General features: G+C 54.8%; 1 protein-coding gene across 9 annotated transcripts in view; it reads left to right on the forward strand.

Annotated features, from left to right (window-relative positions):
* The window catches only part of MAPT (microtubule associated protein tau), a 44,555-nt gene extending 23,964 nt beyond the window's left edge, over positions 1-20,591 (forward strand). For 2 of the 9 annotated variants that reach the window (XM_080359645.1, XM_080359644.1), the window contains 11 exons: positions 1,070-1,954; positions 3,888-3,943; positions 4,677-4,856; positions 6,082-6,214; positions 6,877-6,927; positions 7,355-7,620; positions 10,585-10,677; positions 10,825-10,917; positions 14,335-14,416; positions 14,982-15,094; positions 17,120-20,591. In XM_080359645.1, coding sequence (XP_080215771.1) covers positions 1,070-1,954; positions 3,888-3,943; positions 4,677-4,856; positions 6,082-6,214; positions 6,877-6,927; positions 7,355-7,620; positions 10,585-10,677; positions 10,825-10,917; positions 14,335-14,416; positions 14,982-15,094; positions 17,120-17,335 — 2,168 coding nt within the window. In that variant the 3' untranslated portion in view covers positions 17,336-20,591. Of the gene's footprint in view, positions 1-1,069; positions 1,955-3,887; positions 3,944-4,676; positions 4,857-6,081; positions 6,215-6,876; positions 6,928-7,354; positions 7,621-10,584; positions 10,678-10,824; positions 10,918-14,334; positions 14,417-14,981; positions 15,504-16,590; positions 16,713-17,119 lie in introns of those variants that run through there. The other 7 variants (XM_080359646.1, XR_013923332.1, XM_080359647.1 and 4 more) reach the window with 7 other exon arrangements.
* The last annotated feature ends 66 nt before the right edge of the window (positions 20,592-20,657 follow it).

Below are 20,657 nucleotides of genomic sequence, written 5' to 3' on the forward strand. Positions count from 1 at the left end.
TGGAGCGTGTTAAAATGCCTTTGGAGTCTCAGGTGGAGATGTGTCTTCTGATTGTACCAGCTCTTGACCTTGTGCTGCGTGTCCACCTCAGAACCACCAGCAGGTCCTGGAGTGTGGAAGTACAGCTGATGGACCGACTGTCCGCACCTCTGCACCGGTGGTCGTTAGCGCTCGTGTGTTGTTCATTTGCAGAAGAAATGAGCCAGGACGGTCTGTTGGCTGCTGCATAAACACCCTTCAAATGCTTGAGGTTATAAAAGGTGTTTCTTGATGCCACATTTCAAATATTACCTGCCAATAAGTGCCAGCTAAGGATTTCTCTTAAACCACAATTTCTGAGGTCTTTGTGTGGTAGTTTCAGGTAACCATTATGTTTAAAATTGGAAGAACATTGATAAAAGACCGAGTAAGTCTTGACTTCTTCTTTTCCTGTTTTAATCTTGTTTGTTAAACTAACAAATCAACAGTTGAATCTCAGTACTGAATACTCTGATCTAGGCTCTTCCCCAAGCTCGTTAGCAGCGGACATGTTCTGGGAGCAAAGCAGAGACGCGTGGAACGTTGGGAGGATATAACTGGTGCCGTGTCTGCATGAGTGTCTCCTCAGAGACGAGGGCTTGAGGGATTTTGTAAGCTCGTGAAGGACAGGAGGTGTCTGGCCTGTTTTGTTGAGGCCCTTGAGGCAAGAAGAGGTGGTCACTGGCCAGCAAACAGGTGGTCCAGTGGCAATCTTAGATCAGAAAATGGGTCTGTTCTCGGCTTCTGGAAACTTCTGTAGCTGAAGCAGCTGATGGTGCAGGGGGGGCAGATGGTGGTGTCTGGAGGGACCAGGTCCTTGGAGGAGTCTGGGCTCCCACCGTGCCCGATTCCCATGGGAACAGTTTCCTTAAAGGCAAAAACCACTGTAGACGTGAGTTGTCTGTTCAACAGGGCGATGTGGGACTGGCTTTCTCCCTTAGTTTGATAGCAGAAGTCCTTAGTCTCTCTTCAGCACTATGTCTGACTATTTATTTGACATGCCAGTGCTAATTGTTTGCCCGTGCTTCGTACCCTGCGTCTTTAATTGCAGGGGAGCCGAGCTCTGCGGAGCCGCAGCCCGGCCCTCGGGAGCGCGTGGGAGGTGCAGTGAAAAGAGAACACCAGCCCGCCAGGCAGGTCGCTGGGGTTCTTCCGCAGCCTCTTCTGTCACATGAAATGAAGGCTTCAGCAGCGGCTCCCGCCAGGATCGAGGTCACCATCCCAATACCCCTGGATATGTACCAAGGCTCCCGAGCTGGTGAGGACAACAATGAGTTGTGGGATCCTGGAGACAGGAAAGGCACTGGTGCGCGTCCGGCGCTGGGAGAGCGGGGTCCCGCTGTGCTCGCTGCGGGGCGGGCAGGAGCCGCGGGGCCGTCTCCTTTGTGCGCCAGAGCCCCGTTAAAAGAAGATGCCAGTCGATGGGAGAGAGATGAGGACCGTGATGTCGATGAAACTTCTGAACAGGATTTGCTTTCTCTGGTGGGTCAGCATGTTTCACCAGGACCTGAAGTGGGTTTGTGTCCAGCAACAGCCAAGGAAACTCCTACAGAATATGAGTTCGGAGAAAAAAAGTCCAAAGATGTTCTCAGAGGCATTCCAAGAGAGGCACTTCTTATTGAAACTGAATCACATAAAGCAGGAGAGGACCAAGAGAAGAGTAGACAGCCATTGCGGGGGGAAGAAGACACAGATGTCACCCCATCAGAGCCTTCTGAAATCGTCTCCCAAAAAGAACCTGAGCCTGGGGACAGAGAAGATTCTGACCCCCTGCTAGAATCAGCCAGACTCCCTGCGGAGTTAAAAGATGGTGTGGAAGTCGAAGATGCTCCTTTGGCAGACACTGTGCCAGGTACAGGAGAATGCTGGATGCGCACGAAGAAACCTGGTGCCCGTGTTGCAGATAGAGCCGTCAGTCGCGTCCCCCTCCTCAAAGGTGTGTGCAGCGTTTGCCCCGAGCTCACGTGGCTGGCGGTTTGCTCACGACAAGGCTGCCTGAGCCAGTCCTGCAGCTTGCTGCCACCCCGGGTCCTGCTGCTTGGGAACTGGCCCGGACCTTTGCTGCGAACGGATCGACAAAGTGCCTCTGCTTCTCCCTCCCTCTCCTTCCCCCTTTACTTTAATCCTGGGTGTCCCGGTGTACAAGCTTTGGTTTCGTGACCCTTGCATGGTGCTGGCGTGTCCCCCGTCATGCTTCGCTCACCTGTTTTGGTTTTGATTTCCTTGGATCTGTGGGGCGGGCACCTTAACTCACACCTGGCCCCTTCCCAGAGAAGGCGGAGGCCGAGGGGCGTTGTTCCGGCGCGGGGCTGGCGCGGCGCGCGCTGCGGCTTCCTCCGGCGGGACGTGTGCCATCTGGTGTGCATGTGTCCACTGTCCAGATCAATAACTCTTTGCATTGGCTTTCCTGTGGAGAAGGGAGGAGGAAAAAGGTGAGGTGACAGGTCTAACCATGGAAAAGGCCCTGTATTGTCCTTGTCCTTTTCCCTTAAATACCCACTCCTGGCTGCTGCTGGGGGCAAGGTCTGCAGCCCGCTGGACTTGCCCACCACAGGGCGCGTCCAGTGCTCTTAGGAAGCATCTGCTCGGGTCCCGGTTCGCAGGGCCTGTCCCGCTCAGCGTCTCTCTGGTTTGCAGCAGAGACAAGCGTGCTCTTTGCTGCGTGGGCTTTGTGAAGAAGTTGTCAATGTAGCCTTTTCTATTGGAGTTAAAGCTCATAACATCTTTCTTGCTCTGTACCTGATAAGCCAGCAGGAAGCTTCGCACGTGCTGCCGGGCATTGGCAGGGCTTGCTGTTGCTCACATTGGAGGCTGAAAGCGATGATGGGCTGGGATGGGTTGCACAGAGTCAGCTGGTTTCCGATTCCATAGGAGCAATTTCTTTAATTACATAATAGTCTTTTCCTTCAAAGACACGGATACTTTATGGCTGTCCAGCTCCAGCCTTGCTCCAGTCTGCGGTTTGACTGAATTTGGGAAGGGTAATACATCCAGCAGGATCATCAGTGCTGGATTAGCAACATTGTTCGTGTCAGTGGGAAAGGTCTGACCCCCCAGAGCAAGTTTCCAAAACACTGGGGAGAGTGTCAGCAGCTTTTCCACCCAGATTAGAGAGGAATTAGCTAAAGATGGGGAAAAGGGGCTTTGTTGTTAGTGCCTTACAGTACAAGCATTAGTTCCTCCCTGTTTCTAATCTGCTAATTAGTAATACTGCAATCTGTTGTGCTCGTAGACTAATGGGACAAAACACTGAAATATTACCAGTCACTCTGTGCTCTGTACAAATCACGCAGGACAAGAGCTCGGGCCCGAGGTGCAGTGTCCGCTGGGGGGAGGCTGGGGGTGCCCTCAGCGGGGGGGGCCGATGCTGTGCCAGGTTAACACGCTGAGCGGCAACTTTAAATGAGGTCCTGGGCAACCTGGTGCCGCTAGGATTGGGGAATCCTTCCATTTGCATCTTTGTGTGATCGTTAGAACCAACGGGAGTTTCAGAGAGGGAGACTCACGTTCAGGGTTGAACTGTTTGGTCCTAAGCTGAACAGGTGCTATTTGAACCGATTGCAAATCTGGGCAAAATGATCTCGCACAGATCTTGTTGCGTGTGTCTGATGCTGCAGTGATGACTGACGCTGCTGCCTGTGCACACGATAATCTGTTAACCCAGAAAGAGTGTGTTTACGATGTGGAAGTATTTCTGCAAGAAATGAGTGACTTTGTAATATTTCTAAGAATAGTATTTAATTGAAAGGAGGGCAGAAACACGGAACGCCCGTGCAGCATGCATGTTGCTGTAGCGCAGACGCTTTCACCTCTCTAGAGTTTAATGACCAGTCCTAAGAAGTGTAACTGTGTGTGTGTCCGTTTGTCAGGTCGTATTGACAGCAAAGACAAGGAAGGGACTGGAGCTGAGGAAAAGAAACCGAAGGTAAGCTGAAACACCAAACCAGAGGCGACGTGTACGCAGCAGGTGTGTGCGTGTTCTGACCCTCTCCTGCTCTCCTGGGCTGCCGTTGTGCCTCTTAGGAAGCCTTGCCATCGCCTTCTGTTCTCCCCTCCGTCTTCCACGAGTGTTGTTCTGTTTTCCCTGCCCTCGCCCCGGTTTGGAGGGTGCAATCCACGGTGATCTGTGAGAGCGAGGAAGCGAACCAAATCTGAAACAAACCCCCAAACGTGGCGCTGGGTGGGTGGTTAGGGGGTCATTTTCTCAGCCTGAGGCCAGAAAGCAGCCAGACGGCTGCTGAAAACCAGCGGCCCGTTGTTGTTAAAGCAGATGTGCTGAGTTTAGGGGACCTGGGAACCATGATCTGCATCTCCCAGAAGTGCTGCACCTGCAGCATCTTTGCCAGTGGAGCACACCGAGAGTTTGGGGGTAAACAGCTTTTCGGGTGGTAAAACGCAGCCCTGGTGTGGAGGGCGGTGGCAGGGGCAGGCTCTCACGGGTGACACGTCCTCCAGGAAGGGGCTGGGGTGGTGCTGTGTTGTGTGGGACGTTAGAGCTGAGGTGTCCCGTACCCAGCGGTGCAGCCCTGGGACCATCGCCTCCCCGCACCCAGCTCCCTATTGCACCTTCTAATCCTGCTCCACCTCAGTGATCCCCTTTTGTTTCCTTTCCATACTGATTTTTTTTGTTCCCATTTTATTTTGTTTCCATGTTTAAGAAATCCTCACCTTCCACTGCCAAACCCCCAGGCGACAGACCCTCCATCCCCCCCCAACGACACACCTCCTCTAGCACAACCCCTTCGAAAACACCCTCCAGCCCTGCTTCCACCTCTAAACGAGTCCCTTCTGTCACACCCCGACCTGCCATTGCAAGAATGCAAGAAACAAAAGCCAAGGTAAGGAAATGGGATGTCAGCAAAGTGAAGGTGCCTTGGGAAATACCTTAAGTCTGACTTGGCTGTGCCGCCTCCATGTCCTGTTCAGTGGAGGGGATGGGATGTGCTGCTCCTTCACCTTCCAGTGGCCATGGTCAGACTGGGCTCCAGTTTCAGTGTTTGAAGCAGCTGGGTCCATCTCACCAGCAGGTAGTCCCCTTGCTCTGCGCTACAGCAAAAATACCTCGTTGCCACGGGGTGTTACCTGGTCTCCCTGGGGCATTTTCAGATCCCTTTTTACTCTTTTGTGCTCTTCCTGGTTTTGCAGCTTTATGCTGTGTTTTATGGGTGTGTTGGCTGTAAACAGCAGATGTATTTGAAATGTGTTGGAGTTAGAGCTGCCAGGTACTACACAGGGAATAGGAAATGAACACACATCCGTGGCTTATTCTGCAGTGTAAAAAGTAGCTGGGAGTTTCCCTTTGTGGTGTTTAGTTGTACAAACACCCCCATGGCGAGGGAGGGAGCGGCGGCTGCGGGTCGCAGCCAGCAGGACGCGGTTTCACGGCGGCAGGGGTTGCTGTGGCCCTGCTCTGGCTCCCCGCTGCCCTGGGACCAGTGAACCGACACCTGCGTGTTTTTCATCAGCTTTTGTACACAGGCCAGCATTAGGAAGCGGTGGATTTGGGGAGGCTTTTCTGTGGGATCAGGAGACAGTGAATAGCATATTGGTGTTCAACACCATGACAGATGATGGACATGTCACAGCAGTGTATTACAGGTGTGGATAAAGGAGGCGCTTCTCTCTGTTTGGCGTCTGGAACTGTACTCCTGAAAGGAGCCTCTTGTCTAGTCAATGGATTTATGTATCTTCTGTACAAAATTTTCACAGACCAGGGGAAACAAAGCAATGAAATCTAGAGAACAAAGGGGCTGAACATGCTTTTTAACCAGGCCCGAGTGTATGTTGAGTGACGCAGCTGAGGGCAGGAGCTGACACGGAAAGCAGCGCGGCCGCTCTGCCAGCCTGCGCGTGACTGTGCAGCGGTTGTGGCGGGTGCCGTGACGGGAAGCGGGGGGAACGGGCACGTTGCAGATCACTGCGTTTGGGGAGACCCGCAGGAGCTCCCTTGGGCTGCCAGGGTAGGAAGCAGGAGGGTCTCCTGTGGCTCTGATCCACGACAGGTGGTGGCCCATCCCCAGGTAGATCCACTCTCCATCGGCCTCTTCCCCCTTGCCTTCCCAGGGCCCGGAGGCGAGAGGTGGCACAAAGACGGCCGCGCCGCGGTCCGCAGCCGGGCAGGCACAGAAGAACTCGACCAGCGCCACGCGTATCCCAGCAAAGACGCCCACGGCGCCCAAGACGCCCCCCAGCTCCGGTAAGCGATGGCGGGAGCGATGGCGGGAGCGATGGCGGGAGCGGCGCTGCCTCCCGCAGCGTCTCTGCCTCAGGGCGCTCCGGGCGTCGTGACCAAGCGAGCGCCCGCCACGCAGGGGTCGTGCGGCGCTGAGCGGGGCGCGGCCGGCACGGCCACGTCCGCGTGGGCGTTCAGAGCTGCTCAGCCGTGTCACGGGCTGTGGGGGCAGAGCCAGGGACAATTCCTCTGAGTGAGCCTTTCTGGATGTTGCTTTATCTGCTCCATTCATGGTCTCGATGATCTTAAAGGTCTTTTCCAACCGAAATGATGCTATAGTTGCCAGTGCGTAGGAGAGAGCAGTTGCTTTATCCCTTCGGGTTTTCCTCTGGCTTGGAAGATTTAGGCCGCTCCATTTGTTTGATCCATCTATTCCCTTTCTCTTGGCTATCTTACTCAAAGACCAGGGCAAGAGGATCAATTCTTCGGTTGCAGGAAGGGAGATTAGCCCATTATTCTCAGAGAATAAAACACCAGAAACCATTAGGCATTGTGAATTTCCATTAAAATGGTGCATTTCACTGTATGTATATATATTTCATATTTAACCAGAGCTGCATAAAACCTTAAATCAATTAAATTTCCAGCTTTATTATGTTTAAGCATCTTTCTCATTCATTAAACAGGCAGAAAGGAGCAGAAAAAACCACCTCCTGCAGCAGCGAAGTCTGAGAAAGGTGATGTTTAAGAGACTTTTTTCCTCCTTTCATTTCATTTAATTTCAGACTGGGGGTTGTTTAAACTGTTCAGTGATCAACCTTATTTAGTTGCATGAAGTAATTTTGTAAAACTACTTCCAAATTTCTGATGGGAAAGGGGTTTTGTCTGAGTCTCTTTTGTCTGTGATTTGTCATGCACGCCAATGTCACACTGGGGTGGGGAGTCTTACAATGAGTCAGACAACGAAGACCGTCATCGTTCTGAGATGCTAGGAAATGGCCTTTAATCACAGATTTCACTTCAAACTGAAGTACCAGAAAGAGGCCCCGTGTCCCCCTTGCCCATGGTCTGCAGTGGGAGCAGCGGGTGGCCGGGGCCCAGGCCGTGGGGGGCGCGTACCCCACCTGCCTGCCCTGACCTGCCTCCCCTGTGTGCAAACCCCAGGTGAGCAGCCGAAGTCTGGAGACAGAAGCGGTTACAGCAGCCCCGGCTCTCCCGGGACCCCGGGCAGCCGTTCCCGCACTCCCTCTCTGCCCACCCCACCAGCCAGGGAGCCCAAGAAGGTGGCAGTGGTTCGCACACCACCCAAATCCCCCGCGTCCGCCAAGAGCCGCATCCAGCCGTCAGCTGCACCCATGCCTGATCTGAAAAACGTCAAGTCCAAAATTGGCTCAACTGAAAACCTGAAGCACCAGCCCGGAGGTGGCAAGGTAAGTGTGGACTCTGCTGTCCAGGGGCCTGTCCGCAGGGAGACGGGTGCTTGACATGGAATGTGGGAGGGCAGAGCCCTCCTGGAGCAGCACAGCGCAGCTGGGGCCGGAGGGACAGCAGTGGGCAGCCGTGCTTCTGCTCCTCTGGGAGTTTTTTGGGTGGATGGGGTGGGGTGCCTGTCCTGAAGTTGTTTGCCTGGCTTAGTGCAGGGCGGCTGTCTTGCGGAGAGCTGGTGATGTGGTTTTCATGGGGGGGCACGTCAGCGTATCGACTCGCTGCCAGGGCAGTGACATGCCCCCGTGGTGTCCAGTTAGGAAGGGCAGATTGTGACCTGCAGCCCTAGGGAGTCGCAGAGTCAGGTTTGGGTTTCTGAATCCTGTATGGTGTGAATGGAGTGTTCCCTTCAGCACTGCCTCCATTGCTTCGTTAGCAAGCAGACAGGGTGGTCTCCTCCCTGCGAGGGTCCCGGGCTCAGCATGTTTTCCAGAATGTTGGGATTTTTGGATCCAACTCTGTTGGCAAGGTTTTGGATTGTGTTCTCTGATCAGGCACTGTCTTGCTACATGATGCAGTGTGGCATGGCCAGAACTGGTGGTCCTGTTGTCCTTTCAACCACAGAGAGGCTGTTCCGTGAGCAGCAAGTGAACTCCACGCTCCAGGGGCTTAGGAACAAGGGTCTCTGGTTAAATGCTGCTCCGTTGCACTGCGTGGACGTGTCCCGAGGCTTCTAAAAAATCCTCCTTGCTGCATGGGTGGAGACACGAAAGCACCTGGTTCCTCTGGCTGGTGAAGGCCCAGTGGCTGTTCCACAGATGTTAGTTGACAGAACTGCACATTTGGTGGCCGTGCGCTTGTGCTTCCCTCCCCGAGGGGAAACTCTCCCCGCGGACCTTCCTCTGCGGCTGCTAATGCAGCAAAGCCGGGACAAACCTTCGTGTGCAGTGCATGCCGTTGTGTGACTCTGTGGCTCTGAGTGTCCGACTTTGGCGTGGCAGGAGGATTGGAGATGGCTTCTCTTCACCATCTTTTCTATTTCCTGATGTGCATTTTTTGCCCTGGCTGGTGATTTACTGGACAGTGCACATCTGGTGTGTACTGCAGGCCCAGGGGCTCTGGAGCCTGGCAGGGACGCTCTGGCCCGTGGTCACGAGCAGAGCAGCCTGTGTCCGCCCAGCGCCCGTCCCAAGGCCTCAGACCTCCTGCCCGCTTGGCACGAGGCGTAAGTTTTTCCTGCCGAACCCACAAAACGCTGCTTTTCGGGGATTTTAGAAGGAACCCTTCCATTTACTGTTAAATTGTTTGCTTGTTCTTTTTAACCAGCCATTTTTCAAGGGTTGTTTTTTGTCAGCTTCTCTGTCAGTTGTTTATTGTTGTCACTGAGAGTAAGAACAGCTGAATTTGGAACAATTCATTGGTCTTCGGAGGTGCGAATGGCTGGCTGTTCCGTTGGGGGTTTGTAGGACACGAGGCTGCTCTTAGCAGGATGGTTGCAGCTGCAGCAGGCTGATCCCACAGGTCTGATTTTAGGGTGTCCAGAAGATGGGTCTGGAGCTTGCTGTCTGTGCAGATTTTGGATTCCCAGCCTAGGGAAGCAAAGGTGCATGGGCCACAGGCACCAACAGTCAGCCAGGACACACCTTTTCCATTGTTGCTGGATCACTGAATACTGTTCTGGCAAAGCCTGGTCTAACAGAACTGGGTCCTGATTTGCAGAATTAAGTTATCTTGGAAAATGACACTGCAGGCCTGTGTCAGCCCTGGTGCTTCTCACGTTCAAGGACAAGGGCGTAGCGAGGGGCTCCCCCGCGGCGGCAGGCCGTGCTGAGATGGAGGGTGAGGTTCACCTGCTCGGCGTCGTCCAGGGCTGTGTGCGCAGCGCGACGTGACGCTGCTTTCTTGCAGGATGCTGCGTCTCTCTTTCTCTGACGAGTGTTGTGCTTCAGACAGGCTTTCTGCTGGGGGAGCGCGGGCCCGTGTGCCGGCTGGCTTTACCTGCAGTTAGCTCTGGTTTGTACTTGCAGAGGTTGTAAAGCCAACCCAGTCCGTGTAGGAGAGGGAGCAGGGACCATCTTCGTCTTTGTGTTGTCTCAACAGCTGCTGCTGTGTGTGGGGTCACTCCAGCACATCTGCCCTTACAAAACCCGAACAGAGAAAACAAGGCCTAAAGGGAAACAACGTAATTGATTAGTACAAAGATCTGTGTGTAGGGGGAGAGGGCAGAGAGGCCTTGGGACGGGAGGGTGGAGTTGGCACGGTCGGTGGTTCCTCTGCGGCACCAAGCCATTTCCAGCTGCTCTCCCGCCCAAGATGGCGCTGAGAATAAGCAATAGAGCATCTGCCTCTGGGGCTGGTCAGTGCTGCCTCTTTCATCTCATCTCTGCAGGAGTTAGGAAAGCGGCAGGCATGGAGCTGGTCCCTGTCAGCAGCTGCGGGGGAGTTTGAGCCCCGCAGGGCGCAGGCGGCCTCTCCCGGTGGAGCTGGACACGCGGCTGCTGCTGCCCAGCCCGCCGCCCCGCCTGCGCGGCTCGCTGCGCCCGCGGGGCCGCGGGAGGGAACACGCCGCCGGCGCGGGAGAGCGGGCTGAGCAGGCCATTTTCGCTCAGCTCCGTCTTCCTTCTTCCGCTGGCTCTGCAGGAGATGAGTCTCAGACCTCTGGTGCCTTGCAGAGTGTTTCCTTCCTGGCACGTTCCCCGTTCTGTTCAGTGGAAGAAAACAGGCTGAGCTGGCTTTTTGGTAGTGTTTCTGGCCTGGAAACCGGGGCTGCCTTGCATATCCAGTCTAGCTGTAACCTGCCCACCTCCATCTTCAGGTTTTAGCCCATGGGTAGACAAATCTATGCAGCAAGCCAGAGGTTCTTCTTTGCTCTTGTCACTGGAAGACAGGTTCCTGGTTTTAGTGATATAACACGTGGTCAAGCTGCAGATGGTCATGTTGTTTCTCACACTCTTTTCTGGCTACTAAAGGTGCAGATTATTAATAAGAAGCTGGACTTTAGCAGCGTTCAATCCAAGTGTGGCTCAAAGGATAATATCAAACACATCCCGGGAGGAGGCAGTGTGAGTACCTTCACACTTTCAATGCACTATAACAGTTCTTATTATAAGTGGCATGTTGTATACACTAAACCGCCAATGCTATCTGCAGTGACCCTGCCATCAGATAGCTATTGGTGACGTGCAATGACTCTTTTCTGGCTACCAAAGGTGCAGATTGTTAATAAGAAGTTGGACTTTAGCAGCGTTCAATCCAGGTGTGGCTCAAAGGATAATATCAAACACATCCCGGGAGGAGGCAGTGTGAGTACCTTCACACTTTGAATGCACTGTAATAATCCCTATTATTAGTGGCATGTTGTATACACTAAACTGCCAATGCTATCTGCAGCGACCCTGCTGTCAGATAGTGATTGGTGATGTGCTGTCATTTAACCCATTAACCCAAAAGACATGGTTAGATAAACCCTCACAAGTCCTGTACATGCCTGACATGGACAGAACTAACTGACCTGTGTCGAAACCGTATCTGTAACAAAACATCCCCTTAACCCAAATGTTTTGCACTACCTGGAAGGCTTGGTGCCTCATTGTCTGCAGGATGGGTGGTCTCCGGCAGACAGTGACAGTTGCTGATGCAGTAGAGGGATAGATTTATAAGCAGAGTCCTCCTTGCTTAATGTAGTGTTGAAATGCACATGACTTTGCACAATGTGAAAGCACAAGTTCCTGCCCATTCCGGTCAGGCAAGTATGATCCGTGAAAATATTAAGCTTCTCCTTGCTAATGAAAGTGTCCAGCGTATGTTAGGCAGTGCCCGTGGAGGCTGAGCTTGAAGTAATGAGTCAATTGATTTGAACACTGGCATTTCCAGCCATTCCCAGATAAATAGCCAGACTCGGCTTTCAGTTACTGTGCCAGAAACCTGGAGAAACTCCACAGAGGTTGGCGGATTTACACCAGTCTCTCTGGAGGCAGAGTGTGGGTCCAGGAAAGATGACAGACCAAGGAAGGAGCATCACTGAGACCCCGAACAGTGTGACCCAGGGTCTGTGGCCATCTGAGGAAGTTCTCTGGTGCCTCTCAGATGTTCCAAATGGATTTTCTTTCTGCTGTTTTTGATCTCTGTGGATGCCCTCCCTGAGAAACTGAGCACCGGGTTTGCAACCTCTGTCTTAAATTTGATGTCATTCTGCATTCAGTGGGCTAGAAGAGATGCTTTGTGGGGGTCAGACCTCTCTGAAGCAGGTTTCATGCTTCTGCTCTTTCTTAGCCCAGGGTCCTGCACTTACTGGACTGTCTTGGGCTCGGTGGACCACTAGTTTATGGCAGGAGTTAGTGTTCATCACGAAGCATCGGTGCTGTGGCTGGTAATGAGCTTCAGCGCGCGGTGGTGAGCTCACCCTTTCCTCCGCTCAGAGCTCACCCCTGGGCCAGCGTGTGCAGCGGCAGCGGGCGGAGCGGTACCCGCGCTTCTGGCCGGGGCCGCCGTCCCTCCCCGGGCTCTGCCGGCGCGGGGAGTCGCGTGCCCGTGTCCGGCGGTGCGGGCGTGGGCGGCAGCGGCCGAGCGCCGAGCACGGGGCCGTGCAGGCGGAGCTGCGCCCTGGGGCAGCAGGAGAGCACCGGGGTCCGATGGCCATCGTGTCTTCATCCTGCACGACGCTGTCAGCAGTGGCTGCTTGCCGGGCCATTGCTGCCTCAAGCGGAGTGGACTGTTGTTGCAGGAACCTGGGGTTGTGGGGTTTTTTGGGTTTTTTTGGTTGTGTTTTTGGTTTTTTTTAAGCCCGTGGATGCTCTGAACACGTGATGCATTAGGCAGAAGTTGACCTAAGTATTGTTGATGCTGAGAGGTGGGATCCCCAGGTCTCTGGCACTGGTTTCCCAGGCAAGCAACTCCAGCCCCTTTTTCCTTTGTTGGTAAAATGGGGAGGACCCTTCTCTGCCCGCCAGCAGGATGGTAAGGGTTAATGCAGTCCTGTCTGTAAAAAAAAAAGGGAACTGAGAGGAGAGCAGAAAATGTTTCAGTTGCTGATTGCTTGCTCTGTAAATGGAAGGTCTTTCAGGCCCAGGTCCCAGTGGTGCCCGAATTGCTCACAGGCCCTTGGGAGTTGCAGCTGGGATTGGAAAGGTGTCAGCTGTCCTTTCCTGCCTTCCAGCTGAGTCTGGCTTTCCTCCGGCCCAGTGTGTTTAGTCTGTGATCTTCCCCTTCGTGTCTGTGTCTGCAGCGTGCTCCCAGACCCTGGGGTTGCCTTTCTCCCTTATCTCTGTCTCCACTCGCTGTCAGATGTGCCTTTTGGTATGCGTGGACATTGGAGACAAGGCAGGCCTGTGCGCAGGGGGCTCTGGCTGCAGGATGGAGGGAGGAGTGTCCAGCACCCAGCTCTGAGGGTGGTGGGGCCAGTGGACATGGGGCCAACATGGGAACTGAAGGATGCACCTTCACCCCCGGGCTTCCGAGTCAGTGCAGGCACTCGGTCGATGGAGAGCAGTGGCTACGGTGAATCCTTTGTGCTTTTGGCCACGTTGGTCCAGAGGCTGCCTGGCTGCTTGGAGGAGTCAGCTCCTCTGCACGGGCCCCTTTGGTGCTGGCACATCCTTCCTGAGACCTGGGAGAGCCGCGCAGCTGCCGTGGTGCTGGGTGAGAACATGGAGCAGCACACGCTCCGCTGAGCTCCAGAGATGAGGGCCACACACTTCCCAGGGAGTAGCAACCAGCCTTGATGTGGAGATGATCTGATTTCTCCCATACGGCGCCGCTAACTACAGCAACAGCTGGTTCACACGCAGGTGTGAGTCCAAAACCAGAGCCCAAGGTAACTTCGGGGGGTATGGGGATGTTTTCTTGCCCCCTTGTCTCCTGATGTAGCTGGTGTGCGTGCTGTGGTTTGCCGTCCCAGACCTCTCCAGCTGTTGGTGTTTCCCAGTGTGGTGTTTAACCGCTAACGTAACCACTAATCGGCTCTGCGTTCGCTGTTCCTTGTGTGTGCGTCCCGTGTCCCCTGGCTGTCCGTGCGCGGGGCGGCGGAGCCCGTGCTGCGCGGCTCCAGGTGCGGTGCTTTGAGTGGAATTGCCAGAGCCCGTGTTCAGAGACGTGATGGGTGAAACCAAGCACAGAGCATAATGTCACAAAATACTGTTGTAGTTCAATATGTTATTATTGCTATTTTAATTTATATTATGTGAACTCCTGCCAGATATTTAGACTTTGCTTTGCTTTTTTTTTTTTTTAACCCTTATTTCTTTACAGCATTTTTCAGAAATGCATCTTTTGGTCACCCTTTTAAAAGTTCTGTGCACATTGATCATTTCTGTTTTTTCAGTTTTTGTGGACATAAGCTTTATGTTTTACACCAGAAAAGGTATTTATTTTTTACGTTTTCTCTCTGGTATGTCTCTTCCTTTTGGATGATGTGTATGCAAATCTTAATTAATTACCACTCCACTTTCTTTCTCACTTAAGCACTTTAAAATTGCCTCTACTTCCCCCCTCTGTGGAGAGGTGATCTTGTGCATGCTGACAAGAGAGGCTACTACTGCACACAGGCATTAATGATCTCCCATTTCTGATTACAGTTTCTGTGGTATTATTCATCTTACTGGGGTTTAAGCTGTCCTTTCCCTTGAATCCAGATCAGGTGCCAGTGTGTGTTGTGCCTCTCCCTCCCCGGGGTGCCCGTGGTGGCCATAAGCTCATTGTCTTTTCCTTTCTCATACGGACAGGTTCAAATCGTTTACAAGCCAGTTGACCTGAGCCACGTGACATCCAAATGTGGTTCCCTGGGCAACATCCATCACAAACCAGGTACCTTTGACTGCACAGCGTCCTCGGGGCCTCACAGGCTGCGTCGCGGCGTGGAGCTGGGCATGGGGAGCACGGGGGGCACAGGGAGGTACGTGGGGCGGTGACTGTAGCATCAGAGTGAGCTTGGGGTGCTGGATGCTGTCACCAGCCCTGTCACTGTCTGCCTCACCACTCAGGAGTAGGGGCGGGATCTGGTCCGGTCCTTGGACACCCTTGTCTGTGCAAACACCTCACTGTACGTGGGAAGTATTTAGGAATGAATAGGGGGAACTGCTGGCCTTTAGAGGAGTGAGGTTAGCTCCTTGCACTTGGCTCTGTGAAACACTGGGACGTCTGTCAGCTCTGCACAGCCCCTTCACCCTTGTTCCCACTTGCCCCAGCTCCTGGGTTTCCCAGATCCCCGTGGGCTTCCTTGTGCTGCCGTTTTCCTGGTCCTCGCGCTCTGCTCAGCCCCAGCCGTGCTTTGGCTGAGCCGCCTTGGAGCAGCAGCTGCAGCCTGAGCGCTGTCTCTCCAGCCTGCCTGGCTGGCACAGGAGCTAACCCTGCTCGTGCTCTTCTCCTGCAGGCGGTGGCCAGGTGGAGGTGAAATCTGAGAAACTGGACTTCAAAGATAAGGTGCAATCAAAAATCGGGTCCTTAGATAACATCAGCCACGTCCCTGGTGGAGGAAATAAGAAGGTAAAGGGGCACCGGGTCAAGAGCAGACGTGCTGTTCTGCTGCGTCTGTCTGCCCTGCGAGCAGGCTCACAAGCAAAGAGCGGTTGAAGTCTAGACCCGGAGAATGTCCCGCGCCCTTAGCTCATCTTCAGCCCACGTGGCCTCTGTGCTTACCAGGCAGCACCTCTTCCCCAGTGCTTGAAAGGATTCGCTGCCCCTGTTGTAGCGTGGGCTGGTCTGTGCACGCTGGTCCTCCAGAGCACGGGCAGCGGCCGGCTCGGCGCCGGGCTGGTCGGCGCTTGCTGCAGGCGGGCAGAGCCGAGGGCTCCCGGGCCGCGTTGCCAACCCGCAGGACGTTTGCTGGGCACAGCCGTGGGGCCGCGGGGATGGCAGCCTGTCCTCCTCCTGTGGCGCCTGAGTGCGTGTGAATGTAAGTAAGTGACATCCTCTCCTGCGGTTTCCTGCTCTTTCTGCTGTTCTCTGCAGTTTGTGCAGAAGCATGTTTGTGTCTCAAACCTTTCACGTGAAGGGCTGCCACCATCAGCGACGGCTTTTGCGCTCTGTGTTGCCAGTTACTCCCAGTAGAACGGCACAAGGCTGGCACCTTGGCGTGCTGCTTAGGTGTTGGTTCTCCAGTGCAAGCAGAGCATTGAAGGCTTAGCTTTATTTAGAAAAAGGAACTTTGCAGCAAGCCATCACTTCAGAAGACAGGTGGTCTCTCTAAGCCTTAGTCTCTCAGGTGAGATTGACTCAGGACTTTGCGTAGGGAGTGCTGCGTGTTTGGGGGGATTTAAATTGAAAAACAAAAGCCAGTAGGTCAGGTGAAATGCTTAACTTAAGGTGAGCCAGTCCTGCCAGGGGCTTTCATGGTGACTTCACGTGAAGTTTTAGCTAAGTAAAACACTTCTACAGCCGCCTCAAGGACAGCCCTGTCCCTTGCAGGCAGCGAAACTGGGTAGGCAAGAGGTGAGACTGCAGCCAGGTGACCACATGGTTGAATTTTTTCAGGGCAAAGTGGTTTTTATCTTGCTTGTTTTTCAAACGGTATTTTCCGCAATGGGAGGAGAAAGTTGTGGTTTGGCTCCTGTATTTTGTCACGTTGTTCTTGGCCACATTTTCTCTGTGCACCTCTCAGCCCGTCGTCTCCCGGCGGCGCGCTGGCCCGGCTGACGGGCCGTTCTCTCGCTGCGCTGCGCATCGGGCTGCCCTGTGCTTTACAAGGCAGCGGCTTTCCCGTGGGGAGCCGGGGTGCTCTGTGCTTTGCCAAAGTACCTGTGCCAGCAGCATCTGCTCTCTTCTGCTGCACACGGAAAGCTTTCCTCCACCCCATCTCCAAAGGCCGCTGCTCTTCCTCCTGCGAGTCAGCGAATGGCCCTGTTTGTCAGATCTTTTTCTCCCCAGCTTCCTATTTATTTTTTGTCATCTTCCTTCTGGCTGGCATTTATCGGATCTTGGTTTTTCTGTTGCTGATGCATTTTTTTGAACCCACCACCCTGGGTGGGTTTCTTCACCTGTAGAGAGAGAAGGGCAAGGAAGACAAGACCCATCCCCAGGCTGCTCGGAGCCCGAGCCCAGACCCCGCTGGGCGCCGTCCCCCGGAGAGCCCGCTCCCGGCCTGGCGCGTGGCTGGGGGGCAGCAGTAAGTAGCAAACCTGGGCCATGGGTCTAAGGGCAGCCTTATGTGCTGTATGGGGATCCCGTCCTTCCGTAAATCTCTGCCGATGAGTGGGAGCAGCGCAGGTTGTGCCGGCTGGGTCCTGGGCCTGGACCCAGCACCACACCGGGTCTGTGTGCATGGGAAGCATGTGACAGCATCCCGAGATGCTCCCGTCCCGCCGTTCCCTCTGGCTGTGACCATTCCCTGCGTGGGCTACTGGAAGGGACATGCTCAAGGACTGGGGGGCACTGGGGGCATCAGGCCAGCGAACGACGCTTTCCTCCCAGCTGCACAACAGCAGCGGCCAAGCAGCTGGTGTGCAGGTAAAATGGCCTGTCCGGATGGTGTCCCCCATCCTCCGGGCTCACTGCCCTCCACTCTCGTTGCAGATTGAGACTCATAAGCTGACTTTCCGTGAGAATGCCAAAGCCAAGACCGACCATGGCGCTGAAATTGTCTACAAGTCCCCCACCATCTCTGGAGACGCCTCCCCGCGCCGCCTTAGCAACGTCTCCTCCACTGGCAGCATCAATATGGTGGACTCCCCCCAGCTCGCCACACTAGCTGACGAAGTGTCCGCTTCGCTGGCCAAGCAGGGCTTGTGATTGCGGCGCCGTGGTGGGCAAAGATGAGAGAAGACAAGGAGAAAAAAAAAGAAACAAAAATAATAATCTGGCCTTCTTCCTCTGTTCCTTTTACAGCTGCTTCCCCATCCCCTAACTGGTTAATGATTTAACCTGCTTTTACTGTTCATTCAGCTCTAGCTCCAGGACTTCAAAAATCAGTGACACTATGAGGTACAAAACCTCCTCTCCCCTTGCTCCTTGGAGCGCACAGCCTGTCCCGTTCCCCGCTCCCTCCCCTCGTCCCCTGCGCTGTCCCTCACTGTCCCAGCCCTGCCCAGGGCCGCTCTGCCCGGGGGGAGCGGGGCAGCCCCAGCAGGATGCCGGCCGGGCGTCCCGCAGCAGGGGCCGCGGGAGGGGACGTCACCTCCGCACGCCTGTTGCCCCGACAGTGCCAGGGCAGCACGGGCAGTGGGTGCTGCAGCCAGGGACTGCAGGGAGGTGCCCTCCTTTTTTGCATTAAATGCCTGCTGATTGGAAGAAACCTTTTGTTTTTAGCTCTGCAAGCCGAGATGTGTATGAAGATAACTGCCAGGTATCCCCTAAACCCTCTCCCAGCTCCGGCAGCTGGGGTGCTGGCGTGTCCCGGGCGGCTGTTCCCTTCTCCATGGCTGTGCTGGAACCGCTGAGTGGATGAGTAGAGGCTTTTCCCCATTCCTTTGGCAGCCCCTCGTGTCGTAGAGTAGATGTGTCTGTATATGCTTGGACCGTGCAGGGTGAGTTTCCATAAATGAGCATGTGTTTAAAAAAAATAACTGAATGCTGTAAGTAGTTTTGAGCTGCCCCGTGGCAGCTCCACCGGCGCCCGGGACGGGGGCCGGAGCGGCGGCTTTGCTGAGCTCCAGGTCAGGCCCAGATTCAGCACCACGTCTGCGGGGCACACAGTGGGTGCAGAACTGCTGCCCTGCACTGTGGCGAGGGCAGAGAGCCGGGGGCTTCACGGCTCCCTGGGGCTGGGAGTGTCGCGTGAGAGGCGCTTGCAGCTCCGGGCTGGGATGGGCACTGGATTTGGGTGCAGCATGTAACATTTTTGGGGTTGTTCTTGTTCTTTTACTGCAAGGTCAGCTAAGAGATGATGAAGTGGCAGCTCCATGGCTCCGCTGTTCTCGTGCCGTTGGCAGCGTTAGGAGACAACGGGGAGGGTGTGAGGGGAAGGTGCAAGGGAGGTTTTAGTTGGTGCATGGCGGCCGCTCCCCAGGGTCCCGGCCTGACCTCGGATGCCAGAGGCTGCTCCTGGCACCAACCCCCCAACCCCGAGTGCTCGCCCAGTTTGGGTTTGCAGCATGTTCCCTGTCATGGTGTCTCTTCCATGCAGCACGAAGCCCCCACGCTGCCCCAGCACCACGCAGGTGAAAAGAGCTGGGTTTTTGGCTGCTTTGCACCTGCTGTGGCAACCTGGGAGCTGTGAGGGCGCGGCCCGGGGCTGTGCTGCACCTGTGGCCATCCCCACCTGCCCCTTGCGCAGCCAAAGAGGCCGAGGTGCCACCAGCGCAGCTCAGTGTGCATCCTCCTTCCCTTCCCCGCCCCGGGACGGATCGGCAGCGTGGGGGGGCAGAGCTGGCAGCAGCGGTGAGGGCAGCAGGGAAAGCGCTGCAGCCTCTGCAGTCCCAGCCGTTGGCCAGAATCCCGATCTGACTGGGCCGGGCATGGGTCCTCCCGGGATGGCCACTGGGTGCCACGGCAGTTTCAGGAGCTGCTACTTGTGGCAGAGCAGCGGTTCCTCCGCGGACAGGACCCACTCCCACCCCTGGCAGCCTGGTACAGCGCAGCAGCCGTGGCACATCCCACTCCAGCTCCACCAGGTTTCTGTGCGCAGTGCTGGGCAGCCTGTCCTGTGCCGGAGGAGCATGTCATGGCTGGGGGGTGGCACTTTGCAGGGAGGGTGTCCAACCTTCATCTCTGTAGCCCCAGGAGCTGCTTTACTGCTGGGGAGGGGGCTGATCCAGCACCAACTCGTTGAGTAAAAGCCCATGTCCAGCTTGTCATTTGCTCCGTTTCAGTTGACTTTATGATTGTAAGACTGTACTCCAGTCCGTGACTATCTTTGTATTGGTGTAGGTGCCACTGCAGTATTTTTGACCTCTGTAAAAATGAGTAGGAGAACCACTGAATGCCAGTCACCTCTTTTAAGCCTTTTCGGCTGCAGGATGGCCCGAGCTGAGCTTGCCCATCCCAGCCTGGCCCTGGTGCCACCTGCCCTGGCCCCACGGTGCGGCTCCTGAGGGACACGATGCCTGAGCTGGGGGGGGTTCCAGTGAGCAGCCCCATCTGCTGCCACTCGGGCACCCGTCCTCTCCCACGGGGGTGCCAGGGAGAGGGGCCAGGACAGCGCTTTCCGTCCACCCCCGCCCTTGCTGGCCCCTTCCAGCAGCCCGAGCCACATCCCCAACTCTGCGTTCAGACCCAGGCCTGAGGTTACCATGAGCAGCTCAACAGACTGACCCATGGCTTTTCCTTTACTCCACACACATCTTGGTCTGAAAAGGGTTAAAACCAGCACTGATTTAAAAAAAAAAATGTTTCTGCACTCAAAAAAAAGAAAAAAAAAAGAAAAAAAAAAAGAAAAGAAATCACTTCTGAAGCGACGTCCCGGGTCGGACTCTGCGTGGTGCTGGCAGGGTCTGACTCTGCGTGGTGCTGGCAGGGTCGGACGCTGCGTGGTGCTGGCAGCCCCATCCCGCCGTGTGCCGGGGCAGAGAGGGAAGGTTTGATCTCAGTGTACCATTCTAGCTTAGCTTCTGTCTGTGAATGTCCATAGTGTATCGTGCGTTTTAACAACTGGTTTACACTGTTACCGTAAAAGTGGATTTGGAAATAAAGTCATTACTACGATAACCGGTGTCTCTTGCATGGGGTGAGGGGAACGGGGAGTGGTGGGAGCTGGGACAGGAGGGGTTTGGCCACGCAGCGGGCCCGTCCTGTCCCTCGCAGCCGCGCCAGCGCCGCAGCGCTGCGGGACAGCCGGGCAAACGGCGGCCGGGGCGGCGCCACCACCGCGGCTCAGGCTGCAGCTTCGCCTGCGCCTCTGAGTCACATCGCTGCTCTGAGACACGGGCGGGAGCGGCTGATCCTCCCCACAAACACTTCGCAGAGCATTTTCTGTTTTAATTTTTTTTTAATCTTTTTTTTTTTTTTTTTTTTTTTTTTTTATAAGCACATTTGTGCTTTGCCAACAGAATCAAGACATTAACAAAGATCAGCTTCTCGGAAGAAAAGCATTTCTATATAACAAGGACATTACACAGCTCAAAGCAGGAAAAGAAAATATTTACAAAATACAAGGTGGGGGTTTTTTGTGTGTGTG

The sequence above is a fragment of the Nesoenas mayeri genome (assembly GCF_963082525.1).
Source record: "Nesoenas mayeri genome assembly, chromosome: 26".
Lineage (NCBI taxonomy): Eukaryota > Metazoa > Chordata > Aves > Columbiformes > Columbidae > Nesoenas > Nesoenas mayeri.